The sequence below is a fragment of the Pristiophorus japonicus genome, chromosome 12 (genome assembly GCF_044704955.1).
Source record: "Pristiophorus japonicus isolate sPriJap1 chromosome 12, sPriJap1.hap1, whole genome shotgun sequence".
NCBI lineage: Eukaryota > Metazoa > Chordata > Chondrichthyes > Pristiophoridae > Pristiophorus > Pristiophorus japonicus.
Window position 1 is genome coordinate 197,648,529 of NC_091988.1, and position 27,526 is coordinate 197,676,054.

Below are 27,526 nucleotides of genomic sequence, written 5' to 3' on the forward strand. Positions count from 1 at the left end.
ACCTCCTTATATGGCGCTCTATCATATTTTGTTTGATAAAAGCTCCTTGGGATGTTTATTATGTTAAAGGAGCTATATAAATGCAAGTTGTTGTTGTAACTACAATGTGTTTAATTGAGAGTGGAGAAGTGGTTAAGCTGCTCCAAAGATGCTGATCTTCCAACTCCCGCCCTGCCCCTCTCCCTCTGGAGTGCATACCCTCCATTTGCAGTGTCGACAGTTGCATCTGAGGTTGTAGATTCAGCTGTGTGGCAGATCAGACACGTGCACTGGTCCATGGCACCTAGCGATGGTGTTCCAGTGCACTGTTCAGCTGTGTGGCAGATCAGACACGTGCACTGGCCCATGGCACCTAGCGATGGTGTTCCAGTGCACTGTTCAGCTGTGTGGCAGATCAGACACGTGCACTGGCTCATGGCACCTAGTGATAGTGTTCCAGTGCAGTGTTCGGATTGGATTTTCTTTGAGGAATATAGGAAACAAGAGCCTGTTCTGCCATTCAATTAGATCATGGCTGATCTGCATCTTAACTTCATCTACATGCCTTGGTTCCGTAACCCTTAATACCTTTGCCTAACAAAAATCTGAAGAAAGATTTTTATTCCTGTTCTTCACAGTGTACCTTTTTTCAGCCATAAGGGTCTAGTCCATTGATGACTATGCAGCCAGCGATGTCCTGATTCCATACTCTGGAGAATATGCGGCATGAAATGCAGTTCCGTGGATCATTGTGTCTGATCTTCCCACACAGTTCAGTTCCTAATTTCATTCTATCTCTGGTGGAGGTTCACTTTTCCCTGGAAAAGAACAATGCGGGCAAAGCAGCAGTGGCAGAAACCTGGGAGCCGACTGCCCACTCCTGGTCACACCTAGATGGTTAAAGATGGCCATCCTGCCCATCCTAGCTCATCTTTATTCTCGGCACTTGGTGTCCATTCACAACCAAACACCATCCAGGACAAAGCAGCCCGCTTGATCGGCACCCCATCCACCACCTTCAACATTCACTCCCTCCACCGCTGGCGCCCCCTGGCTGCAGTGTAGCTACAGGATGCACTGCAGCAACTCGTCAAGGCTTCTTCGGCAGCACCTCCCAAACCCATGATCTCTATCACCTAGAAGGACAAGGGCAGCAGGCACATGGGAACACCATCACCTCCAAGTTCCCCTCCAAGTTACACGCCATCCTGACTTGGAAATATATCGGCCGTTCCTTCATTGTCGCTGGGTCAAAATCCTGGAACTCCCTCCCTAACAGCACTGTGGGAGCACCTTCACCACACGGACTGCAGCGGTTCAAGAAAGCGGCTCACCACCACCTTCTCAAGGGCAATTAGGGATGGGCAATAAATGCCGGCCTTGCCAGCGACGCCCACATCCCGCGAATGCATTTTAAAAATCTGAAAGATTAGCGTTAACTGTGCAACATTGGCTGTGCAATTGACTATTGAACCTCTAACCCTATGATGAGCTACCTTCCCAGCGTTTAACTCACTCCATATTTTCTTTTTAACTAAACAGGGAAGGAGGATACCATGCAGCAAAGCAAACCATCCTTCCTGGAGTATTTTGAGCAGAAGGAAAAGGAGAACCAGGCAAACAGTCACAGCAATCGGAATGCACAAGCACTTCAGAACTCCGATAACTGGAAGGTACCGCAGGATGGGGACTTTGAATCTGTAAGTAACGTGGAGGCTGAATTCAATTAATTTTTGAGAAACAAATAGTAACTAAGTGGGAAAAATTCAATCAGTATTTTCTGTTTTCCTACTATCCTTGGCTCAGATGGTAACACTATAACCTCTGGCTATGGGTTGAAGACTTGTACCTAGAGACTGGATTGCCATCCCAGTGCAGTGCTGAGGGAGTGCTGCATTGATGGGGGCTGTCCTTCAAATGAGATATTTGAACCAGTCTTGTTACCTATTGGGGTAGATGTTAAAGATCCCGTGGCAGCAGCTGACAAAGAGCAGGGTGTTCTCCCAGTATCCTGGCCAACATTCATCCCTCAACTAACAGCACCAATTAAAAAAAAATCATACTTCAAAAGAAAGTCTTGCATATTTATCACACCATTCCATGACCTCAGGACGTCCCAAAGCACTTTACAGCCAATGAAGCACTTTTAAAGTGTAGTCCCTGTTGTAATGTGGGAAACACGACAGCCAATTTGTGCACAGCAAGCTCCCACAAGCAGCAGTATGATCATGAGCAAGACGATCTGTTTTAGTGATTGATTGAGAGATAAATATTGGCCAAGACACCGGCGAGAACTCCCCTGCTCTTCTTCGAATAGTGTCATGGGGATCTTTTACATCCACCTGAGAGGGCAGATGGGGCCTCGGTTTAAAGTCTCATCTGAAAGATGGCACCTCCGACAGTGCAGCACTCCCTCAGCATTGGACCTTCTGTCTCTGAGGCGAGAGTGCTGCCCACTTGTCTAGTTCTTTTCCCCAAACACATTCCTTACACAAGTTAGTAAGAATTTAAAGTAATTTGTATCGGTGCTGTTTATAAATATTTTTACTCCTTTGCTCTTTGATTCTCGAGCCGTGACACAGTGAAGGTTCCTGGTTTCCTACAAGTGAAAAAGGAAACATTTGCTTCAAAATCCTACCTGTGGTTATATTCTAGAGGCACAATAAGTTTGTGGATAGTTTAAGCTTTTTTTGGATTGGTAAGTGCAGATATTCGTGTGAGTTTACACAGTATTTACAGCACAGAAACAGGCCATTCGGCTCAGCTGGTCTATGCCGGTGTTTATGCTCCACACGAGCCTCCTTCCACCTTGCTTCATCTAATCCCATCACTTTATCCTTCTTTTCCTATCTCCCTCATAAGAACATAAGGAGCAGGAGTCGGCCATACAGCCTCTCGAGCCTGCTTCACCGTTCAATAAGATCATGGCTGATCTTCAACCTCAACTCCACTTTCCTGCCCGATCCACATATCCCTTGATTCCCTTCGTGTCCAAAAATCTATTTTGCTCAGCAAATGCTGGAAATCTCAGCAGGTCAGGCAGCATCTGTGGAGAGGAAGTAGAGTTAACCACCCGAGACGTTAGCTCTGCTTCCTCTCCACAGATGCTGCCTGACCTGCTGAGATTTCCAGCATTTTCTGTTTTTTATTCCAGATTCCAGCATCTGTGCTATTTTGCTTTTGTATCTATTTATCTCAGTCGTGAATATGCTTAACGACTGAGCATCCACACCTCTCTGGGGTAGGGATTTCCAAAGATGTTCTTATCTGGCTGCCGCTTTAATGGCATCTTGTCGGGGAATGTTTCATTGCCTCCGATCAATGAAGCGTAGGTTTACATGCAAAGCAAAGCAGTTGCATGAATCAGATGATGGAGTACGTGCTTTGAAATCCTCAGAAATCCCCCTGTGTTTTGTTGCTTTCTAACATGCTCCAGCACACGTTCTCCTACGTATAACACAGTCCAAGCCTTTTGTTCCTTTGCAAAGAACGCATAAATTTACATCATTATTGTCTGTTGTCGTTTTTTCCTGGAAACAAATATCATTTTGCATTACTAAAAAAGGATGAAGCTTTGAATATTTTTACAAAGCAGAAAGATGTTGAAACCAAGTGCTTGTTCTTGGTTTGGTCTCTTGTTGAAGGCCAGCGTATTCTCGTGTATTGTCGCTGGTTGTAGTGGAAGATTGTATACTTTTCAGCATTACAGTGCTCAATAAATGCTGACACTGCCGCTGTGTCTTTGAATCAACACTGCCACCGTCGTTGTGAAATGGCTTGGAGGCTAAAAGTTGCATTCTGCGTTAGTGAACCGAGATGCCTGCATTGGAGCAGAGATAAGCAGGAGACTGACATGTCTCTAATAGGATACCAGATAAACAGGGCTTTATATTATTAATTAGTCTCTCATAGAATTACAGGTTAGTAAATGGTCTATAATAAATAAAATTACAGATAAGCAGGGCCCCATATTAGTAACGTATCTGTAATAGAATAACAACAACTTGTATTTATATAGCGCCTTTAACATAGTGAAACGTCCCACGGCGCTTCACAGGAGTATTATGAGATTAAAAAATGACACCGAACCTCATAAGTAGAAATTAGCGCAGGTGACCAAAAGCTTGGTCAAGGAGGTAGGTTTTAAGGAGCGTCTTAAAGGAGAAAAGAGAGGTATCTTCCTTTTTCCTCATCCCTCCACCGTGGGTGACATAACCCTCAACCGTGTCCGTTCTATTTCCCGCACCTCTATTCTCACCCCTTCCCCTCCTTCCCAGGACCACGACAGGGTTCCCCTTGTCCTCACCTTTCACCCCACCAGCCTCCACATTCAACGGATCATCCTCCGCCATTTCTGCCACCTCCAGCGTGATCCCACCACCAATCACATCTTCTCCCCTCTCCCCTCTCCCCTCCCCTCTCCGCTCCCTCCGCGACACCCTGGTCCATTCCGCTATCACCCCCAGCACCCCCTCCCCTTCCCACGGCACCTTCCCGTGCAAGTGCAGGAGATGCAACACCTGCCCTTTTACCTCCTCCCTTCCCACTGTCCAGGGCCCCAAACGCTCCTTCCAGGTGAAACAGCGATTTACTTGTACTTCTTTCAATTTAGTATTCTGTATTCGCTGCTCACGATGTGGTCTCCTCTACATTGGGGAGACCAAGCGTAGATTGGGTGACCGCTTTGCGGAGCACCTCCGTTCAGTCCGTAAGTGTGACCCTGAGTTTCCAGTCGCCTGTCACTTTAATTCCCCGCTCCACTCACACTCCGACCTCTCCATCCTCGGCCTCTTACTCTGCTCCAATGAAGCTCTAGGAATAGCACTTCATCTTTCGATTAGGCACTTTACATCCTTCTGGACTCAACATCGAGTTCAACAATTTCAGACCAAAATCTCTGCTCATATTGTTTCAGGCGGCTGCTGTTGATGATTCTGTTATGCCCATTTGCAGCATTTAACCACTCCTGTCTTCCACCCCATTACAGACCGTCCCTTTTGTTCATTCCTCCCCTCCCTCCTTTCCCTGCCTCTGCACCTGGTTAAAATCTGTTACATCTCTAACTTTCCCAGTTCTGACGAATGGGTCACAGACCTGAAACGTTAACTCTGTTTCTCTCTCCACAGATGCTGCCTGACCTGCTGAGTATTTCCAGCATTTTCTGTTTGTGTTTCAGATTCCAGCATCCGCAGTATTTTGCCATTGTCCTTCTATACCTTTCTCCTTCATGTTCTTATCTAGCTTCCCCTTAGAGGCATATGTACTATTCGCCTCATCTACTCCCAGTGGTAACAAGTTCCACATTCTACCCACTCTCTGGGTAAAGAAGTTTCTCCTGAATTCCTTATTGGATTTATTACTGACTATCTCATATTTATGACCCCTAGTTTTGGTCTACCCCACAAGTGGTAACAGCTTCTCTAGGTCTACCCTAACAAGCCCTTTCGTAATTTTAAAGATTTCTATTAGGTCACCCCTCAGGCCTTCTCTTTTCTAGGGAACAGAGCCCAGCCTGTTCAGTCTATCCTGATAGTTCAAAATGTCTCAGTTCTGGTATCATCTTTTGCACCTTTTCCATGCCTCTATATCCTAAAATTTCAAACGATATTCTACACATTGGCCCTGAAATTCCGTTTTGGCCTTCCAGTGGGCATTTTAGATTAAAAAAAAATACACACCCACCGTGAGCTGCTGCCCACGTTCGACTTTCCGATGCTGGGGCCTCTCCTGACTGCCAGTCACAGCACGTGCACGTCGACGCGTGCGCAGGCCGACAGCCGGAGTCACATGGCTCTGGGCAGCCAATCAGGTAAAGTATCATAGTAATAGAAGTTCCGCAGGGTCCTAAACTCCTATTACTGTAATTGTGATAGAGCCAAAACACAGCCCCAAACATCCAAAGCACTAATAAAAGATAGAAAATAATTACACTACATTCATTTAAATTAAAGTTATTATTTTAAAAAAATAATAATTTCCCAATTTATAAAAAAAAGTTTTTTTAAAATAAATTTACCGTTCTGGGGAGGGTTTTTAATGATAAAATATGTTTTAATGAATTTATTTTTATATGTTTGTGTTTTTTAAAACACTTGCGCCTATAAAAGTAGGCTATGCACCTGCTTTTTCAGGCGCAAGCTTTTTGAGGACATTTGTAAGCATAAATATCGGAAATTTCCACTTACACGTGTCCTCGCACCTGAGTTGCAGCCATCTGTCAAGCCAGAAACTTGACAGATCGGAAATGCTTTGCGCGCTGGAAACAGGCATTTCCGATGCCTTCCCGGGTCCGTAGGAACTCCATACGAGAGGAGAGGCTGGAATTGTTGGCCCATTATTTCATTGGGTGTTTTATTTGTGGGTTCGAAGACCAAACTAGAAATTATTCTGTCTCTAATTCCCACAGTACTTCTGAAGGCTGAAGATTGTATGGGCTGCAGGCAATGTTCCCCCTAATGTTTTGGAGGGGGGTGCTTGGCCCATTCACAGTATCACACATACATGCACGGAATTTAACATTGAAAAAGCCGATCCCGGACTGTGCGGGCCTGGCAGACAGCTGTGCATCTTAGAGCGGACGTTGGTTGCAGACACTAAGCTGTGCCCATGTGACAGAGAGAGGTTTTCGCACTGTGTTTCTGATCGTTGGAATAATTGGAACCTGTTGACTCAGAACACCAGAAAATTGCAACTGCAATGAAACCACTTAAAACTCTAATGAGTGCTAAATCATAGCGTTGCCCTGTCCAGGTCAGGAACTGTGTTGGTTCAGGAGGGTAGTAAGTTGACTGCTGCAGTAATAAGATTGTAGCTTTATAGGATTACATTCAGCTTTCTCTACTGCCTGTGTCATGGAGGACCGTTGTTCAAGAATTGAGTACTTAAATGGTGCCTGCGGGTATTGTTAATGGAATCATTACATGCTGCAGATAAATCCAGAATTTACGAGCAGTTTACATTAGATGTGGCTCAATAGCCATTTCCTCAGGGGTGTCTTGGGTTATCTCAGCTCCGGCAGGATCTGCTGTAGATCTAATGGCTTAATTTAGAAGCTGTACAGGTATTAGTTATAGTTCAGCAGTCAATCTTGCAAGGAGTAACTGATCAAATGTTTTTGTTTCCCAATGTACTGAGAATTCAGCCTTTCCATTTCTTTCTCCCCCTCCTCTCCGCAACAAGCTGGCTTACTGAGGGCTGCAGGCCCCCAGTACTTCACTCGAGTGGCCGGTGTTCATGTATGTTCGTGATGGGGAATGAGGATGGGTTGGGTAACTGCATGGGGTGGGGCAACATAACTGAGCTTGATCCTGCCCTCACCCGATGCCCATAAACCCAGGAGGAGTCACCAGCTAGTGATCAGATGTTAGGAGCACTGGCAGATACCTTCTCTCTGTGTCAGCCGTGGCTCAGTGGGTAGCACTCTTTCACCTCTGCGTCAGAAGGTTGTGGTTCAAGTCCTATTCCAGAGATTTGAGCACAAAATCTAGACTGACGCTCCAGTGCAGTGCAGAGGGAGTGCTGCACTATCGGAGGAGCCGTCTTTTGCATGAGACGTTAAACTGAGGCCCCATCTGCTCTCTCAGGCGGATGTAAAAGATCCCATGGCACTATTTTGAAGAAGAGCAGGGGAGTTATCTCTGGTGTCTTGGGCCAATATTTATCCCTCAACCAACATCACTAAAACAGATTATCTGATCAGTATTACATTGCTGTTTGTGGAAGCTTGCTGTGTGCAAAATGGCTGTTGCATTTCCTACATTACAACAGTGACTGTACTTGAAAAGTACTGAATTGCCTGTAAAGTGCTTTTAGACATCCTGAGGTCGTGAAAGGCACTATATAAATGCAAGTCTTTCTTTCTCACTCAATGCTGGTTGACATTAACTAACTCAGCATAGACCAGAACTCGAACGCGGAATATTTTTCTCTGTACATCTCAATACCTCACCTGGTGGTATAGTTACCAGTAGGCCACCAGGAAGCTCTGAAAATTCAGTGTTTCTTCCCCCTCAACAACTATCTCCTTCTGAAGGTGTTGGTAGGATATGGTTCTTTGCTTGCTTAATGTTCCCTCAATACCTTGGCCAAGTGGCCTCCTCTGTGAGGCTTGATGAGTTTTGGCAAGCAATTTGACTGGGGGTAGGCATCACAGCTGAGCCCAATCCTATCCTTGCACGCACACACACTTCTAACATTGTAATCAGGAGCAGGAATCTGGCTGAATTTTTTTTTCCCATACCCCCTTTCTTTAGCCAACAGCAGTGAAACCAATTGTAGCGTTTCAAGTGCTGCCCCAGCCCACGAAAGCCTATCTCGGCACAGAGTGGGAATCAAACCTCGAGAGCTTCTGCTCTGTAGGGCTCTTGCCCATAACTGCCGGCTTCACATTTACCCATCGAGTGCAAACTGAGGCTTGGGTTTTCTAATCGACAGTGATGAATCCGGGATCTCGGGGGAGGGGGGGGGGCTGTGCTTTTGGTATGATTTAGTCCCAAGGTGACAGGGTCAGAATCGCTTTGTACAGACAGTGCTAACGTAGCACAAACCAGGGACTGAAACCCTGTCATTTTTTTAGCAATACAAAAGATGCGATAGTGAAATATAGTCACCCAAAGGCAAAAAGAGACAGTTTTGATAAATATTGCATCCAATTATCAGACATTTGAAATTCTGTTTGTACAGCGAATGGAATAAAATTTGTGTAAATTTTTCCTCACCCCCGCTCCGACTGATAGTTAATATATTCTTGGGAGACTCCGTCTCTATTATTACTGTGATAATATGAATGATTTAGCAGGATATTGTTGCATGATGTGAAGAATTGTTGTTGCTTTAAGGTTGCAAGGAGTTTAATGATAAAGGCGGTCCCCACTCGTGAGAGGGGTTTGGATGGGCGTCGGGAGAGGCAATGGTTGGTGGTGGTGGGCATGTACTGCCCACCATCACTTTACACAGACAAAGGCCATTCAGCCCAAGAGGTCTATGCCGGAGTTTATGCTCCACACGAGCCTCCTCCCACCCTTCTTCTCAGCCATCAACATATCCTTCTATTCCTTTCTTCTTCATGTGTTTATCTAGCTTCCCCTTAGATCTATCTACGTTATTCGCCTCAACTCCTTTCTGTGGTAATGACTTCCACCAACATCACCACCTCAAGGGCAACTAGGGATGGGCAATAAATGCTGGCCTTGCCACCACTCTCTAGGTAAAGAAGTTTCTCCTGAATTCCCGATTGAATTTATTATTGACTGATTATCTTATATTGATGGGCCCTAGTTCTGATTTCCCCCACAAGTGTAAACATCTTCTCTACCGCGACCCTATCAAACCCATTCATAATTTTAAAGACCTCTCTCAGCCTTCTGTTTTCTGGAGAAAAGAGCCCCAGCCTGTTCAATCTTTCCTGATCGTTGGAATCGTCTGGTATCATCGTTGTAAAACTTCTTTGCGCCTTCTCCCTTTGCCTTTTTATTAAGCGTTGCGAGGTGTGGGTAACTCTGAAGTGTATTTGTACAATGTCCAATCAGTAACGGGCACTGCCAGATGGATGGCAGCAAAAGTACTGGCCACCGCCTTATCTCCATCTTTCAGGATGAATGCCCATATGTTTTATAGTACCTCTGGATGTAACTTTGTTCCGATGCTGATTGTCTCTTTGCATTTATAAGATGTATAAGATTATGAGGGGGCTTGACAAGGTGGATGCAGAGAGGATGTTTCCACTGATGGGGGGGGGGGGGGGGGGGAGACTAGAACGAGAGGGCACGATCTTAGAATAAGGGGCCGCCCGCCCATTTAAAACTGAGATGAGGAGGAATTTCTTCTCTGAGGGTTGTAAATCTGTAGAATTCGCTGCCTCAGAGAGCTGTGGAAGTAGAGCTGAGTCCATGATCAGATCAGCCATGATCTTATTGAATGGCGGAGCAGGCTCGAGGGAGCGTATGGCCTACTCCTGTTCCTATTTTTTTATGTTCTTTTTTGTGTGCTGCATCCTGGGGTTGACGGAGTGAAATTATGAGGACAGGTTGCATAGACTAGGCTTGTTCCCCCGAGTATAGAAGATTAAGAGGTGATTCAAGGATTTGATAGGGCAGATATAGAGACTATTTCCACTGGTGGGGTAGTCCAGAACAAGGGGCATAACCTTGAAATTAGAGCCAGGACATTCAGAGGTGATGTCAGGAAGCACTTCTTCACACAAAGGGTAGTAAAAAATCAACATAACAGAAACAGATTATCTGGATCATTATCACAGTGCTGTGTGTGGGAGCTTGCTGTGCGCAAATTGGCTGCTGCGTTTCCCATATTACAACAGTGACTACACTCCAAAAAGTACTTCATTAGCTGAAAAGCACTTTGAGACATCCGGTGGTATGAAAGGCGCTATATAAATCCAAGTCTTTCTTTAGAAATCTGGAACTCTTTCTCTCCCCCCCCCCCCCCCCCGGCGCAAAAGAAAACTGTTGAGGCTGGGGGGGAACAATTGAAAATTTTAAAACTGCGATTCATAGATTTTTGTTAGGCAAAGGTATTAAGGGATATGGAACCATGGTGGGTACTTGTACTTGAAGTTGCAGATCAGCCACGATCTAATTGGAATGGTGGATCAGGCTCGAGGGGCTGAATGGCCTACTCCTGTTCCTATGTTCTTAACCCCTGATGTAGTATACTGCTTTTTTCATCGATATTACTGCTTTTTTGCCTTTTTTTGGTATAGTAACATCATAAATAAATATATAAGTATTAAATAAAATTGTATAGCGGGCCCTGCTTTTGATCCCTTGTCTGTGACACGTTAGTTGATCTCAGTCTAGGAACTTGGATGAATAGTCCCACTCCAGTGACTTGGCCACAAAAATCTAGGCTGACGCTCCAGGGCAGTGCCGAGCCACCGTCTTTCGGAAGAGACGTCAAACCGAGGCCCCGTCTGCTCTCTCAGGTGGATGTAACAGATCCCACGGCCACTATTTTGAAGAAGAACAGGGGAGTTCTCCCTGATGTCCTGACATATTTATCCCTCAATCAACATCACTAAAGCAGCTTATCTGGTCAATTGTCACATTGCTGTTATTGGGAGCTTGCTGTGCGCAAATTGGCTGCTGCATTTCCCACATTACAACCGTGACTACACTTCAAAAAAAAGTACTGAATTGGCTGTATCGTGCTTTGGAATGCCCTGGGGTTATGAAAGGTGCTATATAAATGCAAGTCTTTCTTTAGCCATAACAAAGGCAGTCACCCATCCGCCAGCATTGGTGTCATTGCCCTTGTGTGGGGGCTGACTGTGACTTGTCATCCTCTTCTCAAGTAGAAGAATGAATTGGAACAAATTATTGTCAGTCAGAGGTGCTCCTGTGCGGCACAACGTGAAGCATCCTCTATATAACTCTGCAGTGTCTCTTATTAAGATTAGACTATATTTAAAATGGTTTTTGTTACTCACAACAGGGACACTATTTCTATGTGGAAATGATTGCTGAGCTGGAGGCAGCATCCAGTTCTATCAGCCGACACGAACCAACACTTCAGAATAATTAAAAAGGTCCCAAAAAAAAAATTGCCGAATCCATCTTCATGCCCTTCCTCAACCATCTGAAACAATTGCGTCAGGGCAGCTGTAAAATTGTGAATTCAGTGTGAGGGAGTTGTCGGTTTTAGGTAGTGTGTTAAGCAAGCGCAGAATTGTCACCAGGGAACGGCTATGGTAATGATTGATGCATCCGCGAATTCCCTCTGGATGCTCACGCTGCTGTTAATGTTCATGTATTGTACTTCTTGAAGTATTGTCGCAAGAGTGTTTTTTAAGTCCTGCCCAGTTTAATAAGTAAAATGCCAATAAAATGGAAATAGCAGGCGATTTTATTTAATCCCTTGTGTGTTTCTCTTCCCTCCTCCCGCTCCATCCCCGAGGGTGTTAACTCTTGCTGGGTTTTGCTTTCACGGATGCCAGCAGCACCCTGGCATCTCGCTCAAGTGGTCATCCATGGGCCTTACGCTAAACATTAGTAAGACAAAGGTCCTACACCAGCCTATCCTCGCCGCACAGCACTGCCCCCCCCCCCCCCCAAACATCAAGATCCACGGCGTGGCCCTGGATAACGTGGACCACTTCCCCTATCTCGGGAGCCTCCAAGAGCAGGCATCGACGACGAGATCCAACACTGCCTCCAGTGCGCCAGTGCTGCCTGAGGAAAAGTGTTTGAAGATCAGTCCCTCAAAACTGTCACCAAGCTCATGGTCTACAGGGCCGTAGTAATATCCGCCCTCCTGTATGGCTCAGAGACATGGACCATGTACAGTAGCCACTTCAAGTCACTGGAGAAATACCACCAGCGATGTCTCCACAAGATCCTGCAAATCCCCTGGGAGGACAGACGCACAAACATTAGCGTCCTTGTTCAGGCCAGCATTGAAGCACTGACCACACTTGATCAGCTCCGCTGAGCAGGCCACATAGTTCGACACGAGACTCCCAAAGCAAGCGCTCTACTCGGAACTCGTCCACGGCAAACAAGCCAAAGGCGGGCAGCGGAAACGTTACAAGAACACCCTCAAAGCTTCCCAGTGCGACATCCCCACTGACACCTGGGAGTCCCTGGCCATCGACTGCCCTAAGTGGGGGAAGTGCATTCGGGAGGGTGCTGAGCTCCTCGAGTATCGCTGCCGAGAGCATGCAGAAATCAAGAGCAGGCAGAGGAAGGAGCGTGCGGTAAACCAGGCTCCCTGCCCACCCTTTCCCTCAAGGAAGTGGGTGCTGTCCCACCTGTGACAGAAAATGTGGTTCCTGTATTGGACTGTACAGCCACCTAAGAACTCATGCTAAGAGGGGAAGCAAGTCTTCCTTGATCCCGAGGGACTGCCTATGATGATGACTCTCTGGAGTTTAGAAGAATGAGAGGTGATCTCACTGAAACATACAAGATTCTGAGGGGGATTGACAGGGTAGATGCTGTGAGGCTTTTTCCACCTGACTGGAGAATCTCGAACTGGGGGGCATAGTCTCAGGATAAAGGGTTGACCATTAGACTTAGATCACGTTCTTACGCCATCCCCGCTGTGTTCTCCGTACTCTTTACCACCACCGAGTTCCTGACCTCGTCTCTTTCCCCCTCGCTCTCCCTCCGATCTCCTGCTCTCTCTCCCTCCAATCTCCCCCTCTCTCTCCCACTCTCCCTCCCATCTCTCCGCTCTCCCTCCCTCCGATCTCTCCCCTCCCTCTCCCTCCCTCCGATCTCTCCCCCCCCCTCTCCCTCCCTCCGATCTCCACCCTCTCCCCCTCCAATCGCCCCTCTTTCCCCTTCGATCGCCCCTCTTTCCCTCTCCGATCGCCCCTCTTTCTCCCTCCCTCCAATCTCTCCCCCTCCAATCTCTCCCCTCTCTCCCCCTCCGATCTCTCCCCTCTCTCCCTCCCTCCGATCTCCCCTTTCTCCCTCCCTCCAATCTCTCCCCCCTCCCCCTCCGATCTTCCCTCCCTCTCTCTCCCTCCCTCTGATATCCCCTCTTTCTCCCCGTGATCTCTACCGCTCTCTCTTCCTCCCTCTCCGATCTCCCGATCTCTCCCTCCGATCTCTCCCTTCGATCTCTCCTTTCTCTCTCTCCTTCCGATCTTTCCCCTCTCTCTCCCTCTGACCTCCCCCTCTCAACCCCCCTCTCTGTCCCTCCCTCTGATGTCTCCCCGCGATCTCTCCTGCTCTCTCCCTCCGATCTCACGCTCTCTCCCTTCACTTTAGCTCCAATCTTCTCGCCATGGTCCCAGGTCGGGTCCGTGTCCCACAGAGCTGAGGAAAGCGTGGCCTGCGCTTGCGTGGCCGGACCTCGGTGACGGCGCACATGCGCAGAAAGGGTTTAGGTGAGCATGCGCAAAAAGGGCCAACCGTGCGCTTGCGCAGCAAGACACAAAGATGTTCGTGCAGATAATCACTTTGTTCTGTGAATGCGGATAATGCGGGAAAGTGGAGTTGAGGTAGAAAATCAGCCATGATCTTACTGAATGGCGGAGCAGGCTCGAGGGGCCGAATGGCCTACTCCTCCTAATTCTTACATTCTTATGTAATTGGCCCTCTCCTGGGCTGAGAGTGCTGCTGTTAGGAAAGTTGCACAACCTCCTGATTATCCTTTAATTGAATAAAAGTTTCAGACGAACAATTAACCAATTGAAATGCATTATAGTAACAATGATGTTGGTGAAATCAATTTTTGTTGATTTTTGTTCTATTCATATTAGTCCCTGTATACTCATCCTTTTGTTCTAATCCCTCCATGGTCTTGCCCCTTCCCAGGTCTTTGGCCTCCTCCAGCCCTACAATCCTCTGAAATCTCTGCATTCTTCCAATTGTGGCCTCCTGTGCAGCCGTGACTTACTTCGTCCCACCGTTGGCGGCCGTGCCTTCAGCTGTCTGAGCCCTAAGCTCAGAAATTCCTTCCCTAAACCTCTTCGCCTCTCTCTCCTCCTTTTAAGACTCTCCTCAAAAACCTACCCCTTTGGCCAAGTTTTTGGTCACCTGCCCGCATATTTCCTTCTGTGGCTCGGTGACACATTTTGTTTGATAATCGCACCCGTGAAGCACCTTGGGACATTTTTCTACATTAAAGGCAGAATATACAGGCAAATTGTTATTGTGCAAATAAATCGATATTTATTTATTGGCATTTAATGTGTTCTTGACTGCTGCTTATTCTTTCTGTGGATGTTACTCTCTGTGGATTCTTCATATGCCTCTAGCTAAATCTATAGGGAAATATAATTTTCTGTTCAAAGTGCCGAATATTTCTTGGAATATTTCATTATACTGTCAATGAATACCTCAGTTAGGTACCTCTCGCTCTCGAATTGCCTCAGTGGCAGGATTCTTGCTTCTTGGGTGTGAGTTTAATCCCCACTCCCAGACTTGAGCATGCAATGTAGGTTGACACTTGAGTGCAATATGAGGGAGTGCTGCATTGTCAGAGGTGCTGTCTTTTGGATGAGAATTAAACTGAGTCTGTTTGTTTAGCTAGACATAAAAGATCCCAAGGTACTATTCAAAGAAGAGCAGGGGAGTTCAGAAGAAGCTTGCATAAAATGACTCTGCCTTTCTCTTTTTCTGGCATACTTTTGCAGCAGTTCAAGAAAGCGGCTCATCACCACCTTCTCAAAGGCAATCGGGGATGGGTAATAAATGCTGGCCTTGCTAGTGACGCCCACATCCCATGAAAAGTGTTCTCTGCTGATTCCTTCTGACCCGGAGCTGGCTATTTTCAAGCACTTCCCTCACGTCCAACAATTAACCTCTAGTTGATGGCTGGGGTTAGACCTTGTGGTCTTAAAGCATAATCTATCTGAAACACAACTTAAGCACAGGGCAGAATACTGTACGTTATTAAGAACATAAGAATGGATGCGCTTATTTGTACTGCAAAAATGGCCACCATGCTCCACCCTTTGTCTATGATTGGTCCCCTTGGAGGATAAGCCACACCCTGAAGTTTCACAGGAATGTGTAACTGGAACCGCCCATCCCAAGGTCTCACTGACTTTGCAAATTGTAACTCGATCCATTTTGACTTCCTGAAGTGACAGAGGACAGAGCTTCACCAGAAGACAGCAAGGGCCAGCCAAAGTTCCTTACCCCGTCCAAGTGTATCCCTCCCTCCCCCAGCCAAAGTTCCTTACCCCAGTCCAAGTGTATCCCTCCCTCCCCCAGCCAAAGTGCCTTACCCCAGTCCAAGTGCTTTACCCCAGCACAATAGCATCCTCCCCCTGCCCCCCAACCCCTTCAAAGAAGAGCAGAGGAGTTATCCTATATTTATTCCACAATCAACAACACTAAAAAAACCAGATTATCTAGTCATTATGTTTCTGGGACCTTGCTGTGCACAATTTGGCTGTCGTGTTTCCTACATTTCACTTCAAAAGTACTTCATCGACTATAATGTTATTTGAAAGAAAAGGCATGAAGGAGGAATAAAGAGATGTATACTGTGTTTAACAGGAACAGGAGGAGGCCATTCAGCCCCTTGAGCCTATTCCGCCATTCAATTAGATCACGGCTCATCTGTATCATAACTCCATCTACCCGCCTTGGTTCCGTAACCTTGCCTAACAGAAATCTCAGTTTTGACATTTTCATTTGCCCCCCTCCCCGGCCTCAACAGTTTTTTTTGGGGGGGAGGAGTTCCAGGTTTCCACTACCCTTTGTGTGAAGAAGTGCTTCCTGACATCACCCCTGAACGGTCTGGCTCTAATTGTATGGTTATGGCCCCTTGTTCTGGATTCCCCCCACCAGAGGAAATAGTTTCTGTCTACGCTATCAACGCCATTAATTATCTGAAACACAAGATAATTGCAGAATGCAGTGCAACTTCCAGTGAGATTACATAAACTGAACCTGGGGTAGTGTGGAAGGGGTCAGGTTGGGGTAAGCGACTTGAAAACCCAGTGAACCAAACGCAATTCATGTGCCGCACTATCTTGACCGTGTCACTATGAGGCATGCACAGTCAGGGTTTTTGTATATGATTAACCTCTTTCATTACATGTGCCTGACATATTCTGGTGATTGGTGAGTCCCAAAACAATTAGTCTTAATCCCTGTAGATATTAAACCTGAGACAATGTAGTACTTAGTTTTTTAAAATAAACTGTATGTGCTGTGTTATCTTATAAAAATTATAGGAGGGAAATTTTATCATGGGTGTGTGGGTGGGGGGTTAAATGGGCAAGAAATCCAAACGCATTGAAAAGTCGGCTCCAACCCACCGACTTCCGGGTTTTACTGAGGCGGGACAAGTGGCGAGCAGCCTACCCGCTCCCAGGAGAGGGAGGTTAGCATTTTAAATATGTTAACGAGGCTGGAAGCAGTGTTCCCCAGACCTTGGAAAATCTGGCAGCCGCAGTGAGGACAAACTCCGAGAGCACTCATTGTGGGCCAGGAGGAGCAGGAGTGCTTAATTTTCAGAGCGTATGGAGAGACCTGGACCATCCCACTCCCAGCACATCGATGAGTTAAAATTCCCCTCGTAGAATCACACAGCACAGAACGAGTCCATCGTGCCTGTGCCGGCTCTTTGAAAGAGTTATCCAGTTAGTCCCGTTCCCTGAAGCCCTGCAAGTGTTTCCCTTCAAGTATTTATCCAATTTTTTTTTGGAAGTTACTATTGAATCTGTTTCCACCACCCTTTGAGGCAACGCATTCCAGATCGTAAGAGCTCACTTGGTAAAAGAGAATCTCCGCCTCCGAGTCTTTTGCTTATTATCTGTGTCCTCGCTTCTGCCACGGAAAACAGCTTCTCCTTATCTACTTTATCAAAACTTAAATTTCCCCTTAACCTTCTCTGCTTTAAGGAGAACAACCCCAACTTCTCTCGTCTCGCCACGTAAACTTATTTAAACTTTGATTTGCAACTTTACATTTTGGGTCTCACTGGATGCCTTTTCTAATATCCAAAGAAAAGAAAAGAAAGACAGACAGACTTTCACAACCACGGGACGTCTCAAAGTGCTTTACAGCCAGTGAAGTATTTTTGGAGTGTAGTCACTGTTGTAATGTAGGAAACGCAGCAGCTAATTTGCGCACAACAGTAATGTGATAATGACTGGATAATCTGTTTTTGTTATGTTGATTGAGGGATAAATATTGGGCAGGACACCATAAAACTCCAGCATAAAAAGCCGTTCCCAGTAACAAGTCATCGCTCCCTCTGAACTGAATCGTAACCTTATATACAAAGTATTTGATAATGCAGCATGCCCAGGATGAACACCAATCTCCTTCAGCTGCTGTGAATCTCACTGGAAATAGGACAAGGTGCCTCGTATTCTCCTGGTCTCTCTGACTGACAGACAATCACACCATGATAGACTCTGTACCTCAGGCTACGCATCAAGTTTACTGAGAAATAAATCTAGCAGGTTCACCTGGTTGCTGAAACTTACAGTAACTGTTGCCAAATAAAAACTGCTTGTTTGCTCTTTGCAGGGATAGTATTAAAGCCAAGGAAGTGGCATACAAATTGGCCAGAAATAGCAGCGAACCTGGGGACTGGGAGAAATTTAGAACTCAGCAGAGGAGGACAAAGGGTTTGATTAGGGCAGGGAAAATGGAGTATGAGAAGAAGCTTGCAGGGAACATTAAGACGGATTGCAAAAGTTTCTATAGATATGTAAAGAGAAAAAGGTTAGTAAAGACAAATGTAGGTCCCCTGCAGTCAGAATCAGGGGAAGTCATAACGGGGAACAAAGAAATGGCGGACCAATTGAACAAGTACTTTGGTTCGGTATTCACGAAGGAGGACACGAACAACCTTCCGGTTATAAAAGGGGTCGGGGGGTCTAGTAAGGAGGAGGAACTGAGGGAAATCCTTATTAGCCGGGAAATTGTGTTGGGGAAATTGATGGGATTGAAGGCCGATAAATCCCCAGGGCCTGATGGACTGCATCCCAGAGTACTTAAGGAGGTGGCCTTGGAAATAGTGGATGCGTTGACAGTCATTTTCCAACATTCCATTGACTCTGGATCAGTTCCTATGGAGTGGAGGGTAGCCAATGTAACCCCACTTTTTAAAAAAGGAGGGAGAGAGAAAACAGGGAATTATAGACCGGTCAGCCTGACATCGGTAGTGGGTAAAATGATGGAATCAATTATTAAGGATGTCATAGCAGTGCATTTGGAAAGAGGTGACATGATAGGTCCAAGTCAGCATGGATTTGTGAAAGGGAAATCATGCTTGACAAATCTTCTGGAATTTTTTGAGGATGTTTCCAGTAGAGTGGATAAGGGAGAACCAGTTGATGTGGTATATTTGGACTTTCAGAAGGCGTTCGACAAGGTCCCACACAAGAGATTGATGTGCAAAGTTAGAGCACATGGGATTGGGGGTAGTGTACTGACATGGATTGAGAACTGGTTGTCAGACAGGAAGCAAAGAGTAGGAGTAAATGGGTACTTTTCAGAATGGCAGGCAGTGACTAGTGGGGTACCGCAAGGTTCTGTGCTGGGGCCCCAGCTGTTTACACTGTACATTAATGATTTAGATGAGGGGATTAAATGTAGTATCTCCAAATTTGCGGATGACACTAAGTTGGGTGGCAGTGTGAGCTGCGAGGAGGATGCTGTGAGGCTGCAGAGCGACTTGGATAGGTTAGGTGAGTGGGCAAATGCATGGCAGATGAAGTATAATGTGGATAAATGTGAGGTTATCCACTTTGGTGGTAAAAACAGAGAGACAGACTATTATCTGAATGGTGACAGATTAGGAAAAGGGGAGGTGCAAAGAGACCTGGGTGTCATGGTACATCAGTCATTGAAGGTTGGCATGCAGGTGCAGCAGGCGGTTAAGAAAGCAAATGGCATGTTGGCCTTCATAGCAAGGGGATTTGAGTACAGGGGCAGGGAGGTGTTGCTACAGTTGTACAGGGCATTGGTGAGGCCACACCTGGAGTATTGTGTACAGTTTTGGTCTCCTAACCTGAGGAAGGACATTCTTGCTATTGAGGGAGTGCAGCGAAGGTTCACCAGACTGATTCCCGGGATGGCGGGACTGACCTATCAAGAAAGACTGGATCAACTGGGCTTGTATTCACTGGAGTTCAGAAGAATGAGAGGGGACCTCATAGAAACATATAAAATTCTGACGGGGTTAGACAGGTTAGATGCAGGAAGAATGTTCCCAATGTTGGGGAAGTCCAGAACCAGGGGTCACAGTCTAAGGATAAGGGGTAAGCCATTTAGGACCGAGATGCGGAGGAACTTCTTCACCCAGAGAGTGGTGAACCTGTGGAATTCTCTACCACAGAAAGTTGTTGAGGCCAATTCACTAAATATATTCAAAAAGGAGTTAGATGAGGTCCTTACTGCTAGGGGGATCAAGGGGTATGGCGAGAAAGCAGGAATGGGGTACTGAAGTTGAATGTTCAGCCATGAACTCATTGAATGGCGGTGCAGGCTAGAAGGGCCGAATGGCCTACTCCTGCACCTATTTTCTATGTTTCTATGTTTCTATGCTCCTACCTGGGATCAGCGTCCTTGATTTGAACTTGGCTATTCATGGATTTCTTTGTTCTGTACTTGTGCTGCTCAAACTTTGCCTTTTGCAACCTCCGTAACATCGCCTGTTTCCGCCCCTGCCTCAGCTCATAAGAACATAAGAAATAGGAACAGGAGTAGGCCATAAGACCCCTCGAGCCTGCTCCGCCATTCAGTAAGATCATGGCTGCTCTGATCATGGACTTAGCTCCACTTCCCGGTCCACTCCCCATAACCCCTTATCGTTTAAGACTTTTGGGGGGCATCCGAACTGGAGGAGGACACTCCATAGACCCTCGCGGTTGACAGTGTCAAAGGCCTTTGTAAGGTCGAAGGCGGCCATGTATAAGGGCTGGCGCTGATCTCTGTATTTTTTCTGTAGCTGTTGCGCTGCAAAAATCATGTCCGTTGTGCCCCGCAGAGGACGAAATCTGCACTGCGGCTCTGGGAGGAGACGGTTGAGGAGGACTCTAGCGGCGACTTTCCCAGTGGCTGATAGCAGGGAGATTCCTCTGTAGTTGCCGCAGTCAGACTTGTCCACTTTTTTAAAGATGGTTACGATTACTGCATCTCTGCGATCCTCCGGCATGCTCTCCACCCTCCAGATGATAGAGATGAGGTTGTGTATTCGTGCCAGCAGTGCCTCTCCGCCATACTTCATTGCCTCAGCAGGAATTCCGTCCGCACCCACAGCCTTGTTGTTCTTAAGCTGTCTTATGGCTTTTTCTACCTCGTGCAGTGTTGGGGTTTCACTGAGGTGGTGGCGGATAGCATGCTGCGGGATGGAGTTGAGAACACTCGAGTCAAAGGCAGAGTCTCAATTGAGGAGATCTTCGAAGTGCTCCTTCCAGCGGGCCCTGACTGCCTCGGTGTCCTTGATGAGTGTTTCCCCGTTCTTGGCCAGGAGTGGGGTGGGGTCTTGGGAGTTTGGCCCGTAGGTGGCCTTGACTGCGATGAAGAATCCTCGCACATCATGGTTGTCGGCCAGCTGCTGTATCTCCTGTGCTTTCTCCATCCACCATCTATTCTTTAGGTCCTGGGTTTTTTGTTGGACCTCAGCCTTGAGCCATCTGTAATGCTGTTTTGCTCTTCCCGCATTGGGTGGTTGTTTAAGGCTCAGAAACGCCCTGCGCTTGCAGTCTTATTAGCTCTTGGATCTCCTGATCATTCTCATCAAACCAGTTTCGGATGCCCCCAAAAGATCGTCACCATCCTCCGCCTGCTCCATGACGACATGCAGGCCGTGATCCTTACCAACGGATCCATCACAGACCCATTCATGTCTGGACCAGGGTCAAACAGGGCTGCATCATCGCCCCAACCCTCTTCTCAATCTTTCTCGCCGCCATGTTCCACCTCACAGTCAACAAGCTCCCCGCTGGAGTGGGACTAAACTACAGAACCAGTGGGAACCTATTCAACCTTCGCCGTCTCCAGGCCAGGTCGTCGAGCTACAGTACACGGACGACATCTGCGTCTGCACACATACAGAGGCTGAACTCCAGGACATAGTCGACGCATTTACTGAGGTGTACGAAAGCCTGGGCCTTATACTAAACATCCGTAAGACAAAGGTCCTCCACCAGCCTGTCCTCACCGCACAGCACTGCCCCCCAAGTCATCAAGATCCACGGCGCTGCCCTGGACACCGTGGACCATTTCCCATATCTCCTATCAACAAGAGCAGGCATCAACGACGAGATCCAACACCGCCTCCAGTGCGCCAGTGCAGCCTTCGGTCGCCTGAGGAAAAGAGTGTTTGAAGACCAGGCCCTCCAAACTGCCACCAAGCTCATGGGTCTACAGGGCTGCAGTAATACCTGCCTGCCTGTATGGCTCAGAGACATGGACCATGTACAATAGACACCTAAAGTTGCTGGAGAAATATCACCAAAGATATCTCCAGAAGATCCTACAAATCCCCTGGGAGGACAGGCGCATCATCATCAGCGTCCTCACTCAGGCTAACATCCCGAGCTTTGAAGCACTGACCACACTCGATCAGCACCGCTGGGCAGGCCACATGCCAGACACGAGACTCCCAAAGCATGTGCTCTACTCTGAGCTCCTTCATGGCAAATGAGCCAAAGATGGGCAGCGGAAACGCTACAAGGACACCCTCAAAGCCTCACTGATAAAGTGCAACATCCCCACTGACACCTGGGAGTCCCTGGCTCAAGACCGCCCTAGGTGGGGGAAGTGCATCCGAGAGGGCGCTGAGCACCTCGAGTCTCAACGCTGAGAGCATGCAGAAACCAAGCGCAGACAGCGGAAAAAGCGTGCGGCGAACCAGTCCCACCCACCCCTTCCCTCAATGACTATCTGTCCCACCTGTGACAGAGTCGGTGGCTCTCGTGTTGGACTGTTCAGCCACCAAAGAACTCACTTCAGGAGTGGAAGCAAGTCTTCCTCGATTCCGAGGGACTGCCTATGATGATGATCGTTTAAGAAACTGTCTATTTCTGTCTTAAATTTATTCAATGTCCCAGCTTCCACAGCTCTCTGAGGCAGCTAATTCCACAGATTCCCAACCTTCTGAGAAGAAATCAAACCATCTGCTGCTGAAACCCTCATCCACGCCTTTGTTATCTCTAGACTTAACGACTCCAACGCACTGGATGGCCTCCCACATTCTAACCTGTGTAAACTTGAGGTCATCCAAAATACGGCAGCCCATGTCCTAACTCGCACCAAGTCCCGCTCACCCATCACCCCTGTGCTCACTGCCCCATGTCCTAACTCGCACCAAATCCCGCTCACCCATCACCCCTGTGCTCACTGCCCCATGTCCTAACTCGCACCAAGTCCCGCTCACCCATCACCCCTGTGCTCACTGCCCCATGTCCTAACTCGCACCAAGTCCCGCTCACCCATCACCCCTGTGCTCGCTGCCCCATGTCCTAACTCGCACCAAGTCCCGCTCACCCATCACCCCTGTGCTCGTTGCCCCATGTCCTAACTCGCACCAAATCCCGCTCACCCATCACCCCTGTGCTCACTGCCCCATGTCCTAACACGCACCAAATCCCGCTCATCCATCACCCCTGTGCTCGTTGCCCCATGTCCTAACTCGCACCGAGTCTCGCTCACCCATCACCCCTGTGCTCGTTGCCCCATGTCCTAACTCGCACCAAGTCCCGCTCACCCATCACCCCTGTGCTCACTGCCCCATGTCCTAACTCGCACTAAATCCCGCTCACCCATCACCTCTGTGCTCACTGCCCCATGTCCTAACTCGCACCAAATCCCGCTCACCCATCACCCCTGTGCTCGCTGCCCCATGTCCTAACTCGCACCGAGTCCCGCTCACCCATCACCCCTGTGCTCGCTGACCTACACTGGCTCCTGGTTAAGCAACGCCTCGATTTCAAAATTCTCATCCTTGTTTACAAATCCCTCCATGGCCTCGCCCCTCCCTAGCTCTGTAATCTCCTTCAGCCTCACAAACCCCCCCAAGATATCTACAGTTCTCAAATTCTTCCCTCTTGAGTGTCCCTGACTATAATCGTTCAATCATTAGTGGCCGTGCCTTCAGCTGCCTCGGCCCTAAGCTCTGGAACTCCCTGCCTAAACCTCTCCGCCTCGCTATGTCTCTCTCCTCCTTCAAGACGCTCCTTAAAACCTCCCTCTTTGACCAAACCACCTCCCCTAATTTCTCCTTACGTGGCTCAGTGTCAATGTTTAAAAATCTCATAATACTCCTGTGAAGCGTCTTGGGATGTTTCACTGTTAAAGGCGCTATATAAATGCAAGTTGCTAAAATGTCAGCATATTAAAAGCACCTTGTTTCATTGAAAAAGTCTGCAGCTGGCTCAACTCCTGATTAAAATGTCTGAATTTCTCAATGACTTTACAATTACCCTCTTGAGACAGTACTTAAAAAATAACCTATTTTAAATTAAGAAAGAAAGACTTGCATTTATATCGCTTATTTCATGACCTCAGGACGTCCCAATGTGTTTTACAGCCAATGTAGTACTTTTGAAGGGTAATCACTGTTGTAATGTGGGAAACATTAATGTAGGTAGCCAATTTGCACACAGCAAGCTCCCACAAACAACATGGCGACAATGACCAGATAATCTGTTTTAGTTATGTTGATTGAGGGATAAATATTGGCCGGGACATGGGAGATAATAACATCCCTGCTTTTCTTCAAAATAGTGCCATGGGATCTATTACCTGAGAGCGCTCAGTTTAACGCCTCATCCAAAAGGCAGCAGCTCTGACAGTGCAGCACTCCCTCAGCACTGCACTGGAGTATTAGCCTAGATTTTTGTGCTCAAGTTCCTAGAGTGGGACTTGAACCCACAACCTTCTGACTCAGAGGCAAGGGTGTTACCCACTGAGCCACTGGTCAATACCTTATCAGTTACAGGAAATGGTGTGTCTTTTCGTTGTGTTTGTTTTAACAGGCTGAGAGAGATTACACTACCACCTATGGAGCAAACAGGAGTTTTTATAGGGTCCTGTGCTTTAAGTTGCCCTCACTAGTCAAATGGTCTCTGCCTCAACCATTCCCTGTATCTTGTGCCTTCTCTCTCTGCTTCAAATCCACAACTATTGGCCTCTAACTCATGATTTCATACTAAAAAGCTTCTTGGGATGTTTTTCTATCTTAAAGCCACATATAAATGCAGGAGGTCGGGACTAATAATGCAGGAGGTCTGGACTAATAATCCAGAGAATGTGAGTTCAAATCTCACTATGGTAGCTTGAGAATTTGAATTCAAACGCCAAATAAAAATCTGGTATGAGTAAAAGTGACCATGAAGCTGTCGATAAAACCCGAACTGGTTCACCAAGGGGAGGAAATCTGACGTTCTTACTCAGTCTGGCCTATATGTGACTCCTGTCCAACACCAAGGTGGTTGACTCTGAAGTGGCATGGCAAGCTTACTCAGTTATATCTAACTGTTAACGATGGTTGAGAGCAGCTAGGGATGGGCAATACGCCTTCGACTAATGTTCCCTTTAAGCTGTGAGTACGTGCAGCGCTCTGCAGTTTCCGTGTAGCCGGCTCACCGGCGTTTAAATAGGACCTGATGGCTTACATCCTAGGGTCTTAAAAGAAGTGGCTGCAGAGATAGTAGGTGCATTGGTTGTAATCTACCAAAATCCCCTGGATTCTGGGGAGTACCCAGCGGATTGGAAAACCTGCAAATATAACGTCCCTATTTTTAAAAAAAAGGAGGCAGACAGAAAGCAGAAAACTATAAACCAGTTAGCCTAACATCTGTCATTGAGAAAATGCTGGAGTCCATTATTAAGGAAGCAGTATCAGGACATTTGGAAAAGCATAATTCAATCAAGCAAAGTCAGCATGGCTTTATGAAAGGGAAATCATCTTTGACAAATTTGCTGGAGTTCTTTGAGGATGTAGTGAGCAGGGTGGCTAAGGGGGATGTGGTGTATTTGGATTTCAAGATAAGGTGCCACATTAGAGATTACTGCACAAGATAAAAGGTTATGGGGTTGGGGTAATATATTAGCTTGGATAGAGGATTGGCTAACTAACAGAAAACAGAGAGTTGGGATAAATGGTCCATTCTCGGGTTGGCAATCAGTAACTAGTGGGATGCCGCAGGGATCAGTGCTGGGACCCCAACTATTTACAATCTATATTAATGACTTGGATGAAGGGACCGAGTGTAATGTAGCCAAGTTTGCTGATGATACAAAGATTGGTGAGAAATAAGATTGTGAGGAGGACACAAAAATTCTGCAATGGTATTTAGACAGGCTAAGTGAGTGGGCAAAAATTTGACAAATGGAGTATAATGTGGGAAAATGTGAGGTTGTCCACTTTGGCAGAAAAAATAGAAAAGTAAGTTATAATTTAAATGGAGAAAAATTGCAAAGTGCTGCAGGTACAACAAGTAATCAGGAAGGCAAATGGAATGTTGGCCTTTGTTGCAAGGGGGATAGAGTATAAAAGCAGCGAAGTCCTGTTAGAACTGTACAGGGTATTGGTGAGGCCACACCTAGAGTACGGAGCACAGTTTTAGTCTCCGTATTTAAGGAAGGATATACTTGCATTGGAGGCTGTTCAGAGAAGGTTCACTAGGTTGATTCCGGAGTTGAGGGGGTTGACTTATGAAGATAGGTCGAGTAGGTTGGGCCTATACTCATTGGAGTTTCGAAGAATGAGAGGTGATCTTATTGAAACTTATAAGATAATGAGGGGGCTCGACAAGGTGGATGCAGAGAGGATGTTTCCACTCATTGGGAAAACTAAAACTAGGGGACATAGTCTAAGAATAAGGGGCCGCCCATTTAAAACTGAGATGAGGAGGAATTTCTTCTCAGAGGTTTGTAAATCTATGCAATTATCTGCTCCAGAGAGCTGTGGAGGCTGGGTCATTGAATATATTTAAGGCAGAGATAGACAGATTTTTGAGCAATAAGGGAGTAAAGGGTTATGGGGAGCGGGCAGGGAAGTGGAGCGGAGTCCATGATCAGATCGGCCATGATCTTATTAAATGGCGGAGCAGGCTCGAGGGGCCAGGTGGCCTACTCCTGCTCCTATTTCTTATGTTCTTATGAAAAACCCGCGAGTGTGCAGTATTTTGAATGGGCCGCGCAACCAAATAAAATTAACGGGAGCATTGCCTAATACGCCCACATCCCGAGAATGAATATTTTTATAAAATACATCAATAAAGTACAAGGCTATCTAAGTGTAATGCTGTAAGTCCACTGTGAAATGTCTTGACCAGCACTTCGCCCTTCGTGTCAGCTGTGGCTCAGTGGGCAGCACCCTCGCCTCTGAGTCGGAAGGTTGTGGGTTCAAGTCCCAAGCCAGGAACTTGAGCACAAAATAATCTGGATTAACACTCCAGTGAGGGAGCACAGCACTGTCGGGGGTGCCTTTTTGGTTGAAACGTTAAACTGAGGCCCCCGTTTGCTCTCTCAAGTGGACGTAAAAGATCCTCAGGCAGTATTTTGAAGAGCAGGGGAGTTATCCCTGGTGTTCTGGCCAATATTTATCCCTCAGTCAAAATAACAAAAAAAAACAGATTATCAGATCATTATCACATTGCTGTTTGTGGGAGCTTGTTGTGCACAAGTTGGCTGCCGCATTTCCTTCAACACTTCATTGGCTGTAAAGGGCTTTGAGACACCTGGTAGTCATGAAAGGCGCTATATAAATGTAAGTCTTTTTCTTTTCTTTAATTAATACCATCAAGCAACAGCTGCCAGTTGTTGAATCTTGCTGTGTGAATAATGGCTGCATTTACTTTTATTGCAGTCCACTCTTTCTCCCCGAAGCACATTCAGACTTTGAGAGATGCGCTAAGATGCTTCAATCAGTGTGCCTTTTTCCCCTGAGGTCAAGGAGTTTAAACATCATAAACTAGAAAAGTGAAATTGAAGTAGTTTATGAAGTTACCTGAGATTATGTGACATTGGTCTGTTTCTTCTGCTGTTGATATCATCCATCGGTGCACTATGTTTTCATTTTTTCCCCTTTCAATGGGACAAGCTCACAGCAAGTGTCTGAAAAGAAAAAACAAAGAAAATATTTCAATTATATAGCGCCT

At 46.7% G+C, this 27,526-nt stretch overlaps 1 protein-coding gene across 1 annotated transcript in view; it reads left to right on the forward strand.

Moving 5' to 3' along the window:
- LOC139277648 (serine/threonine-protein kinase 3/4) overlaps positions 1 to 27,526 on the forward strand; it is a 206,604-nt gene that overhangs the window by 136,087 nt on the left and 42,991 nt on the right. Inside the window, exon 10 of the mRNA XM_070896398.1 lies at positions 1,522 to 1,679. Coding sequence (XP_070752499.1) covers positions 1,522 to 1,679 — 158 coding nt within the window. The remainder of the gene's footprint in view (positions 1 to 1,521; positions 1,680 to 27,526) is intronic.